The 11799-nt window shown below is 42.0% G+C and overlaps 1 protein-coding gene across 1 annotated transcript in view; it reads left to right on the top strand.

Annotated features, from left to right (window-relative positions):
* The window catches only part of ENPEP (glutamyl aminopeptidase (aminopeptidase A)), a 37030-nt gene that overhangs the window by 10988 nt on the left and 14243 nt on the right, over nucleotides 1-11799 (top strand). Inside the window, exons 4-8 of the mRNA XM_009334833.1 lie at nucleotides 2287-2407; nucleotides 4573-4727; nucleotides 5357-5470; nucleotides 7175-7309; nucleotides 11574-11639. Of these exons, the coding sequence (XP_009333108.1) occupies nucleotides 2287-2407; nucleotides 4573-4727; nucleotides 5357-5470; nucleotides 7175-7309; nucleotides 11574-11639 (591 nt within the window). The remainder of the gene's footprint in view (nucleotides 1-2286; nucleotides 2408-4572; nucleotides 4728-5356; nucleotides 5471-7174; nucleotides 7310-11573; nucleotides 11640-11799) is intronic.

The following is an 11799-nucleotide window of genomic DNA, read 5'->3' as shown; positions in this document are numbered from 1 at the left end:
TGCGCGGTGCCCAGCCAGTCCCCGAGCAGCGGCCCCCCTGGCCAGCTTTCCCCAGTTTATGTACTGAGCATGACGTCACATGGTATGGAATGTCCCTTTGGCCAGTTTGGGTCAGCTGTCCCGGCTGTGCCCCCTCCCGGCTTCTTGTGCACCTCCAGCCTTCTCAGTCGGGAGAGCATGGGAAGCTGGAAAGTCCTTGACTAGTGTAAGCACTGCTCAGCAACAACTAAAACATCGGTGCGTTATCAACATTGTTCTCACCCTAAATCCAAAACACAGCACTGTGCCAGCTACTAGGAAGAAAATTAACTCTATCCCTGCCGAAACCAGGACAGATTGTTTTTAATTAAGGGAGCCACATAAATTCTATCACTAAAAATTAACTTTTCCCCAGGAAAGCCAGGCTATCTTTAGAGCTTTTAATCAGATATTTAGAAAGTCCTTCTCCTAACCAAACAGTTCCTTTCCAAAAACTTTGAAGCCCAGCCACACAATGAGGTATTTAGATTCACCAGCTGCTGAAAAGAACATTCCATAGTTCGCTGTATAAATTGTAGCAATAAATCTCTCATCCAGCAGAAAGTATCCATGTGATCCATACATTGCTTTCATAAAAAACAGCAACAGCATACAGCTCACATGACACTAAACTATTTAAAAACTCTGCCGTTCGCTCTGAAAACCACTGCCCTAACAAAGACATTAATGGAATCGATGGTAAGCAATGTGCCTACGGCTGGAAATGATGCTCCTGAGCTGATTACCTGTCAGGTACCAAATGTGTGGTTTGGAAAATCACAGAGGAGATTATACAAATGAAACCAAAAGTCAGTTCTAGTGCATGCTGAAGGTTTTGGAAACCGTTAATATGGATCAGCTAGGGGACCGAAGACTGCTAAATTGGGTAAAGAGCTTACTGAAGTGGAAATTGCAGATTGTAATTGCAAACTGACCCTGAGGGAAATCCCCTGGCTGGAATGGATTCCCGATTGAATTTCGTAAGTGTTTTTTTGGTTTTGTTTTTTCATTTTAGCTTTATTTCTGACTACTTTCCCATCCTCCCCTCTCGTTGGAGGAAGTGTAATTTCAAGGTATTGAAATCAATGTGTTGTCAGGCTCCAAGAGGGCTCCTAGAGTAGGCCACCTCCTTTGCTCAGTTTGGACCCTAAATTTCTGGCTGAAGGCAGGACTGCTCTGGGGCAGAGATCTGTGTGAGCTTTGGGACAAACCGATTGAGGAAAAGACCCCCAAAAGACTCCATAAATTCTGAAGTCACACTTTGTCTTCACAATGTGGAGATAACATCCCAAAAAGCTTTTTCAAGCTGTAGGCCTCCTCATCATGGTTATGGGTGCCTCTAGTCCTCCAGGGCTTGAGGTTTCCTATTGCTTGACAGCAATAGCCAAAGCAGGCCCAGGCACCAAGCTTCAGAGATGGAAAGGTCAGCACTCAACACACCATTTTTTGCATTCAGAAAAAGAGCATGCTCAGATATGCAAGAGGAGCACAGAAATGGTCACTCATCACACACAGGGCTACCAAACATGCCAGTTTTCCTGGACCTGCCTGGTGGGAAGCGAGAGAGCTGATTTTTGTCTGGGATTTCCAGAGGCGCAGCAGCCCAGCAGGCACCATAGCTGTGACTGGGTGGCTGTATGGCCTGAGGTCCTGGGCAAACAGCATGGGCCGGCATGTCTCAGAAGAGTTACAGATCTGGTAAAGGCACTATCTTCAAAGGGTCTGAGATTTTCAAACATACAAGGACAAGAGGAAAATATGGTGATAGTAGGTAGAAAAGGTAGGAAGAAACTGAAGAAAATAAGGTGTTATGAGCTTCAGACACATTTCAGGACAGATATGTTCCTAAAGATTGGTCTGATGGGATCAGTCCAGATCAATGAACTGCTCAGAACAAGTGGATTTCCTTTGGTCATTCTTGCCCAGGCTTTCTTCTTGAGAAAACCAGGCCTTGGGGCAGGAGGGACGGGTATGCACCCAGGCCCTGTTGCAAGCTTGGTCACTGTGAGCTTCAGGACACGGGTCTTGCCAGTTTTACAATTTAGGCATACTGTGGAAAGCGTGCACAGATTATGCTACTTGGTCTTTCATATGTACAGCATTTGAAAAACTTTGTTGACTAAATGTGTGAACAGAATTCAGCGTTCAGGCCAGTCTCTTAGAGAAAACCTGCAGTGTTATAAGCATGTATGTTAAATGACTTTTCAGTGCTTGCCACCTTCTAAATTCTGTTAACTGAAGACTGTTTTAATTGTCTGTTTTTTACAGCTAAGAGTTTACGTCCAGCCACTGCAAAAACACACGGCAGAATATGCAGCAAATGTAACAAAAATTGTATTCGACTTCTTTGAAGAGTACTTTAATTTGAGCTATTCTCTTCCAAAACTAGGTGATTATTAATACTTATATTTTTCATTTTGTTAATTCACTGTCATGGTTACATTTCTCCTACAAGTCTCTGCACTTTGGTGGAAAACAGAGCATGAAAGCATTTGGTTGCTAACTGCTGATATTATGTCAGGATGTTTTAAAACTGTACCCATGTAGTTCAAGATGTTCTTAAATGTCATGAGGGAGGGTTGGTCTCAGTAACAGTTTAGTTACCAGTTCTCATTGGTAACTTCAGTTTGCTGAACTGAAGCACTGGTCCTGGCATGGTTATTTTCAACTGTCTTGTGGAAAATCAGGGGAAGCATTGGTATCATCAGCAAAGGAACATCATGAGCTAAAATAGAGCCAGAAGAAGTTTGAGAAAAACATGTACCACTTCCATGGGAACTTCTGGACAAAAGTCAGCAGTGAGATAAGTGAAGATGTAAACTGCCAGAGAGTATGTCATACAATTTATTAACCCTAATGCAAAGTGGGTGTGTATCCACTTCTTAGAAAGATGAATGTGGTCCAGCGTGTAATTTGTAGTTTCTACTGCTGGGCTAAAAAAAGACCCAGAGCTAAACAAGAGTGGCACACTATCAAATTTTGCCCGTGGTTACAAAATAAGCAAAGAAAAAGTAGTGCAGTTGGGCATCCTTTAGCTTTGGCTATCTGGACTCTGGATCTGATTTGCGCAGTTTGAACTAATAAAGTTGGGAATGTAATCAGAGTTTTGGAAATGCCCCCTCCTAAGACATCCAAAGAGGTAATTCAGTTACGTTCATGAACTTAAAAGGATGTAAAAACATTAACTACAAACAAGTTAAGGCAATGTAATGGGGAAAAAAAAAACCCAAAACTTTGAAGACGATTAACGATGCTATGCAAACCTTTTATGGGCTATTCACACATGTACTTATTAGGCTAACCTGTATTACTTTAACAACGGATTTTTACCTCCTGCTTTCAAAACATCATCTGAGTTTACTGTAAATATCTGTTTGCATTTCAATGACAACTGAATTAGGGAAATCAGTACAATATGATGTTCTTTTGCACGCTGGTCCCCAGTAATAATTGGGACTATATCTTACTTATGCTTCATATTAAAACTTTCATTTCCATAAAAGCCTCGTGATTTTGCCACGTCAGTGTATGGATAGGGGCCTGTCTGCACTACAGGGTGGACTGGTAATCCCAGGTCAGCCGTATCAGAGGGTAGATGCTCTTGTAGACTTTATACTCTTTTTCTCAGAATGTCTATTTGTTGGATCACAAATCTTGACTTACTATGTTGTTCCCTCAATATTAGAAGTCATCTAGATCAAACCTGATGAATCAAATAAGTTTCTGCATAATCGTTTATTTAAATATTGTATTTCACATTGATTTATGACTTCTGGCATTGCCATTTGCCTTGTGATCCTCATTTTGACTGTCAGTGAAGCCCTTGCCAGACTATCAGCTTTGATTCTGTAATCAAGTTGTTTAAATTAAAATAAGTAATTCGTATCTTCTGTTAGGGTGGAGTGAGGGTTGTTTGTTCTATTCAGTTTTAAATCCATCTCTACTTTTTCACTAACCCACATAGAAAGGCTGTGGTCACTATTTGCAGAAGAAAATGCCAGTCCAATTGAGTTTGTAATTCCCATTTAAACCTGTATTGATTACTGACCACAAATGAGTGACGCCCACAAATTGTCAGGAGTAGAAGCAGATGTTGTTCACTGCATGGGGGATTTACTTCAGTTAACATGTCAATAAATATTTTTAATACAACAGTGTGACAAACAATGGCATGCTTCATTATGCTACGGATAGTTTCAGGAGATTTACTGCCTACAGCACATCCCCAGACAATACTATTAATTTCTGGACCCAAAATTAAGTAATGTATGATATGCACGCTCCCAGGAGGTGGCATAGCATCACCTCACAGGACAGATCCTCAGCTAGTGCAAGTGATCCTAGCTCTATTAATCTCAGCAGAGCCAGGGTGCTTGCTATCAGCTGCTGTAGGCCAGTCCCCTGCTTCTTAAACACAGGCTGTAGACTGCAGTCCACAGCAGTAAGCCAGAACCACAAAAGGTAAGCAAAACAGGCTGTGAATACGCAGAAAGAGGACAAGCTAAGTGGCTTAAAGGATACAGTGGTAATCATGTTCTCTTTCTTTCAACGTAGATAAAATAGCTATTCCAGATTTCGGGACAGGTGCTATGGAGAACTGGGGGCTGATCACATACAGAGAAACAAACCTGCTGTATGATCCCAACGAGTCGGCCACTTCCAACAAACAGAGAGTAGCTGCTGTGATAGCCCATGAACTCGTTCATCAGGTACATTTTAGGACACGAATCACTTTTACAGTGCTTCAAATGTGTAGTCACAACATTTTAATCTTGAAAATACTGTCATTAACTCCGTCTCGGGATCTTCTACGTGTGCTCACAATTTGATTGCAAAATATCGTGTTAAAACAGTTCCCCGTTAGGGCTTTAAAGTACCATAACTACGCCTTTGAATTTTTCTCAGGAAGTTAGATGCTTGGGTCCAAACCGTGAGCCAGCGTATGAAAATCTGTCTGAAATGTCTTAAAGGAACTAATTTGCATGTGCAGATGTCTCTTTTGGGCAAGCAAATAGGGACAACTATACACTGTGGAGGCTGTCTGAAAACATCTCCTTACAAGCACAAATCATCAAATCAGGAGGAGGAAACTAAAAATATTTTCAGTGGCACATGAATCATTAGCAATCTCCCCAGTAATGTGCAATTTTATAATAAAAGTGATGTTTTAACACAAGGCGATGCCTGAATTCCTATTTAAACCCCAGAATTACAATAATTTTCATCTCGCAACAGGAAGAAATGTGAACAAATGAATGTTCTGTGTGGAGATGTGAGATACTGAAATGTACATTTACCATTTAGCTAACACTACATCTTTCAATGTTCATAATTGTAGTGGTTCGGAAATATTGTGACCATGGACTGGTGGGATGACTTGTGGTTAAATGAAGGATTTGCCAGTTATTTTGAGTTCCTGGGAGTAAATGCTGCAGAACCAGATTGGAAAATGGTAATTATTTCTGTCTTATGGAGGGTTGGTGGGGCTGGGGGGACCATTTTGGAAGGGAGTAAAAATTAGATAAGGATGATGAAGACTTAAAGTATATCTATAGAAAACTAACATGGTGCAGTGAAACACAAAGAAAAAGTTTGTGTTTCAAGTTTTTCCACCTACCTATGTTATGGTTTGAAACTAGTCAAAATAAACTTTGTAAAGTTTTAGTCTGCAGGGAAGAGTCACTCTTTTTTAGCAACTGAGTCAAGTGTTTGGTTATTATTATGGCAAATAATACCTAGGTGCATTCTGGACCGAGCCTTAGCAATTTTGCAAGGTTGTTTAAAGGTCTAACCCTGAAAGATGGAGATTCCCCTTTATTTATTTAGTTGGGCTGTAGTGTCTCTTCACAGAACTTGTCTTAGGATTGTTATCCAACCTGGTGAGGGTTGGGAACCTGGGCCTGTCTCCACAGCTGGGCTGTTTGTCAAGGAAAATATCAGATCCCCCATTCAGCTGCTGCCAGCATTTTAATTGTCATTTTAAATGCTCCAACTCAGACAACCTCTACTCTGCACAGCACAAAAATAGGTAATGATAGTGGATGGCCCACAGCGCTAACTGTGCAGCAAAACCAACTCCAGTCACTTTAAGGGGGTTGCAGACAAAGAGGGTAGCCTTAAATATGCATTATACTCTGAGGAACGATAACAGTGTGTGAATAAAGGGAGGTTTCTTGCTCTCTCCTTCCTCCCTTCCCAAACAGATGTGATGGTGCATAGCAGGCGTATTTCCCCCAGCTGTCCAGGTGTAATGAGATTCTGGCTACTAGAAAGTATATAACATACGCCAGTGGAAGGAAGCAGGTTTTGTATAGGTTGAGCCCGTTGTCAAAATCTACTAGCCCCTGAGCCTAGTGACTTTAGAAGCAGGCAGCACCTACTCAGTGCTTCCCCTGCCTCCGTCCCCGCTCCCCATGAACGTCTCTTCTCATCCACGTCATATGAGGCTGAGAACAAAATCATTCCTAGGTCACTTCTTTTACACTTTGAACTAGAGGATCTGTTGTGCTAACTACATAAGAAAAATTTTAACTACTGAGCCTAAAATTTAAAAGACCTTTTTGTGTCTAAACACTATGTTCATTTAAGATCCAAAGCCATTTCAGTGTTATCATCCTAGTGAGTATTAGAAGAGGAAAATTAAATAGAAATTTAGTCTTTTTTGGTCAATATTGATTAGGAAGTAAGGGGAATTTGACTGCAGGCCACTTAATCTTTTAAAACAATTATAATCACCTTAAAAAAATTATAAACCTTGGGATGGGGAACCCTGCCTCCTTCCTCCCTCCTTCCCCCCTCCTTCCCTTCCTCCCCAGCTCCACTTTTGCAAGAGAAGCCAATAATGCTTTGCAGATATTGTCACACTGCTGAAATTGGTAATACAGGCTCCTTTTTTTGCCTGCTGTGGGGGGTTTTGTGTTATGATACACACAGGAAAACAGGATTTGCAAAAGGCAATTTATCTTAATTAAGGAAAAAATGTATCCCTCTCCTCTCAGACATAAAGTAAGAGTTTGCAAGTCCTTCTTTAGAGGAGGTGAAATTTCATTCCATTTCCAACTGCCTCCCCCTAGAGAAGCTGCAGTTCAAGTTACTTGTTTTGTGAAGTTAGGCGTATAGTCCTGCCTTTGTTTCTATTCTAACATCTTTTTCTCAGCTTGAACAGGTTTTAATTGAAGATGTGCTTCCTGTAATGAAGGATGACTCTTTGCTGTCTTCCCACCCAATTGTGGTCAGCGTGTCATCTCCAGCTGAAATCACCTCTGTGTTTGATGGGATATCCTACAGTAAGGTAGGATATTCTCCTGTTGTGACTTTGAATGCAAAGAAAGCGGAGGCTTGGGAGAAGAGATAAAAGTCAGGGGAGCTTGTAACCATAACTCCTAACCCACTTGGGCTGTGTCTGTGCAGATCCTTTTTCTGGGACATTCCTGACTGTCGTCAGTGATGATTCAGTCAAAAGCAACTGTGAGAGGAGCAGTGCAGCCAGAGCCTCGGTCAGCCACTGTGCACCATGCAAACCTGCTCACAGCATGCAGAGGTGCAGGGAAATCACAGTGTCAGCAGCTTCTGCCACTAGAGTTATCAGTTTTAAAATTATCCTAAACCAGATACTAAGCACATCCCTCTCCCATCACCTCATGTGCTGATGCAGCCCAGTTAAGCCTCATAATCTAATGCAAGGGCAGATGATGCAAGGGCAGATGTCCAGGTGTCCTCTCTCTCACTTCCCCATCACACCTTCAGGGCAATATAACTTCTGTTTTGAGGGAGCAAGGCAGGGAACCAAGCAGTGAAAACAGGAAAGTAACTTTTTGTCTCATGTTGCTCACAGTATCCCAGCCGCCCAAGAAGCCTTAGCAAAGATGGGCTACATCAGCGTCTACTGGCATTGGCCCTAAACTGGGAGATGAGTTAGCTCCACACTTCACTGAGAGTTGTGGAGCTCAGGATTGACTTGGAGTACAGTAGTCTGTAGCCCAGGAGGTGGTAGAGGACATCCCATTAGGTATTTGACAAGATTTTTGCTCATCCTGGGGCTGTCCCTGTCAGTGGTGGTGCGGACCTGTGCCTATAAAGGCTCTCTCAGGAGCCAGCTGGAACGGACTGGAAGAATACCTTGGGTCTGTCTGAGCAGCAAGACGCCAGGATGCTGGTGCTGTCCAACCGCTGTTGTGACCAGGGCGCACAGAGGCCTCCCTGAGCCCACGGCCCCTGGTAGTACTAGCTGTGTGGGGTGGCAGCCAGGAGCTCAGCACTTGTGGAAAAGTGCTTTGAGGTCCAGAGCATTAGAGAGACCAGCAGCTGTGCTGAGGGTTGCCACTTTGATGTGGTCAGCAGGATCCAGGCTAGGAGGCTGAAGCTGGCTCATCTCCCTCCATATCAGATATAGCCAAAGCCATTTTGTCCTTAGACAACCCTTAGACACAGAACAAAGCAGGTCTCCCCCAGACTCCCTGGTATCTAACCAGGGAGTCCCTTGACTCAGGCATCCTGACAACACTGTTGCTTCTAGTTATTTTTTTCAGTGCATTAAGGGACAAGTCTGAAGAAACACAGGAGGAAACACCCCTGTCCCTCTTCCCTCTCACCACCACATATGCCACCAAGGTGAGGAAGGAGCTGGGACTCTGCTCACTCTCTCCTCAACCAGCCACCTCCCATGTTGCTTCTGACCCTGATACACCATGTTTGTGTTGGCAGCTTCTTGTATGACTCTGTCAGTGTTTCCTATCTGATGCCATAACAAGTTTCCACCGAACACACAAAATCCACCATCATTAAATCCTGCTTGTTGCTTTCTCTCCAAGCTGCCATTATCAGCTAAATGTGAAGTATGTATTGCATTGACTTTAGCTTTAGCTGTGCTAGAGTCTGTAGCCATAGATATAACTTTTATTGGCTAGACTTGATCCATCCATTTCCATCAGTTTTCTGTTTTCAATTGTTAAATCCTCTATCCAACAATACAACCAGTATTTATTGCATCATAAATGCCTCACAGTCAAATCAGAAACCATGTGAAAACCTGCACTGTGTAACACTGTTCTTAAATCAAACTAACAAAAGTCAAGAAACATTCAGAGCTAAATCAAATACTCTGGAGCAAAATGTATTTCAGTGGTGAGCTAAGCAAGAGACATACTTTTGCATGATCTGAAAAAACAATGGAGAAAAAAACCCCTAGCTTATACTCATCTCTTTGTGCCTAGATAATTGCTACATGAACTCTTTTTTTTTTTAAGCGAAAACACTTGAGGACTTGTGCATTGTTTGGGAACAGTCTGCTTGGGATATAATTTGGCTTGGGATATAATTTGGCTTGAATGAGAAAGTCTTCATGTAGATTTAGCTCAAATTACTGTTGGTATTTATATATAAATGCGTGACAAAATTAACTTGTTTCTTTTTGGCTTTATTTTGGCCTCTTTTTTGCATTTTTCTTATAAAAACAATCTCCTCATGATAATATTCATCACTAAACAAATAAAGCATAATTTGGAATGGTCTTTGTTAGTTTTACCAGAGCAATTACAGGGTTTATGCAATCCTAAAACTCTAATGAATTGCCTAAGGGTCTGTGGAGTCACTGCAGTGTATTCTGCAAGGGAACCTCTAACTGCTGTATGATCGGTATGGCATTATGCGCCTAGGAAAGCTGTACTAGAGTAGAGCTGGTGACTACACAATTAATGTATATAATTTTTTTAATCTGCTCTTAAAAAGTAATTGCATCTCACCTTTTTTTCCAGTGTAATCTTCTCTCTCAGTTTGAAAGATTCTATTAAAATAACAATGAGATTTTTTGGTTTTGGAATTCAAATATTGATTGCCTTTTCAGAAAACAGATACTTAAATAAGTTCTGCTAGAAATTTGCTTTTGGACCCCCACATTTTTGGAACCTCCTAGCTAAAGAAGTTTAGGATTAAATGTTCCACATTTCTGCCACATACAATCTTGTCATATACTTGGCAATTACTACAACTCTCTAGGAGAAGTTATGTGGGTGTTGATAAAAGACTCCCCCCGACATCCCCACTGGGCAAGGTCAGCTATTCAAATCAAGGTCACTTTCCTGAACCTCCCCAAATAGTTGAAGAAAGGAAAGTTATTAAAACACTGGAGTTCCTATAACCAGTGACTTTGTTAGGATGAGTTTTTCTCAAATGCACTCCACCATGGATTACAGAGGAATGACAGGAGTAGGGGGAAGAGACTGAAAAGCAGTAGTGGAAGATGCAACGGGCTAACTATACATTGCAATTTAAAGCAAAAGAAATGTCCGCTGTTCCCAAATGCATGCACAAGTGCGTATTTCTACTCTAACTTTTAATATCAAAAATGGAAGGGGATGGTCTATGAGAGGTGATATCAGATAAGAAGTGGCTGGTGATAGACAAAGTTGAGGAACTGAGGTACCCTAGTGCATACACGTGGCCTTATGATCACCATTAATCATAAGCAGCCTTATGATTACCACTAATGGATATCTGTCCTAAATTTTACTGAGTTGTTTTTGAACATATTTCATGGCAAACACGTTAAATTACTGTGTCAGAAAAGAGTCATCTGCTGACCACCTTGATGCTGCAACAATAGTCCGGAAAGCAGTTTGAGGCATATCTGTTCAAACAGTCCCTCTGCTGTGACTCATGCAGTCAAGTTGTTATTCTCAGACACGTAAATAGGGGAGACAAGATTTACTGAGAATTCAAATAACGCTCTTGTTTTCATGGGACAACTGGATTTTTAAACCATTCATAGCATTAGGCTCTCGGCTGCCCTTTGATTTAGTTCGGAAAATGAAAACATGTTAATCCTAAAATCATATTTTGCGTTTTAGATTGGGTTTGTACTGCTTTTGTTTTTCATCATTTTGTGCCCACCCTGTTCTTTGTTCCACATGACTCTTCTACTTCTCTCTCCTGCCTTCCCTTTGTTTCTTTCTTCCTTCAAGGTCCTAATTGGGTTTTTTTCTGTGACACCCAAGTAACTTCTCTGATCCCAATTCTACCCTGCTTCAGAGGTCAAAGCTCTTACACCAGTCCTCAGCAAAGCTCATTCTGAATCTTGAGATGGCGTCCCCAACATGTAAAGCCCCAGACTTGCAGCATTTTTTGAGTTCCCTACCTGTTGGGCATTCAGCAGAAGTCACTTCCTCTATCAGGCTGTGCTGCTGGACAGGGCTAGTTCCCCAGCTGCCCTCACCCCTGACCTGTTCAAAGTGAAACAGGGAGCCCCACTCACAGAAACTGGTAGAGTGGCAGGACAGTAATCCCCAGCAGCAGGGCTTGGGAGCCCTTCCGCTGGCACAGCTGAACTTGGAAATGGGCGTCTGATCACAGCTAAAGACCAACTCTCACATCCAGAATTAAGCTCCGGTAGACAGGTATGCCATGCCATGAAGGAATTAGAAAAACCCCTTCCTTAGTCAGATGGATGGTTTCTATTTTTGCCTTATAAAATATTTGTTCACATGTTGCTTTTTAGATGAACGGAAAGCCAGTGTTAGAGCAGCGTGGAATGACCTTCTCCCCTTTCCCTTTGTCCTCAGGGTGCATCGATCCTCAGAATGCTTCAAGACTGGATTACACCAGACCTCTTCCAGAAAGGCTGTCAGGTAAGGGTGGCACCAAAACATGCCAGAAATGCAGCCCACCCTCGTGTGACAGTAGCAAAGCCATTATTCAAAAAGTTAATACCAGAGATCCTGGTATTAGTAACAAAAGTATTTATATTAGTAACAAAAGTATTTAATGTATTTCAGTACTGAGTGGACA

Source organism: Pygoscelis adeliae, unplaced genomic scaffold (assembly GCF_000699105.1).
Source record: "Pygoscelis adeliae isolate BGI_AS28 unplaced genomic scaffold, ASM69910v1 Scaffold350, whole genome shotgun sequence".
NCBI lineage: Eukaryota > Metazoa > Chordata > Aves > Sphenisciformes > Spheniscidae > Pygoscelis > Pygoscelis adeliae.
This window is presented reverse-complemented; position numbering and strand designations above follow the sequence as displayed.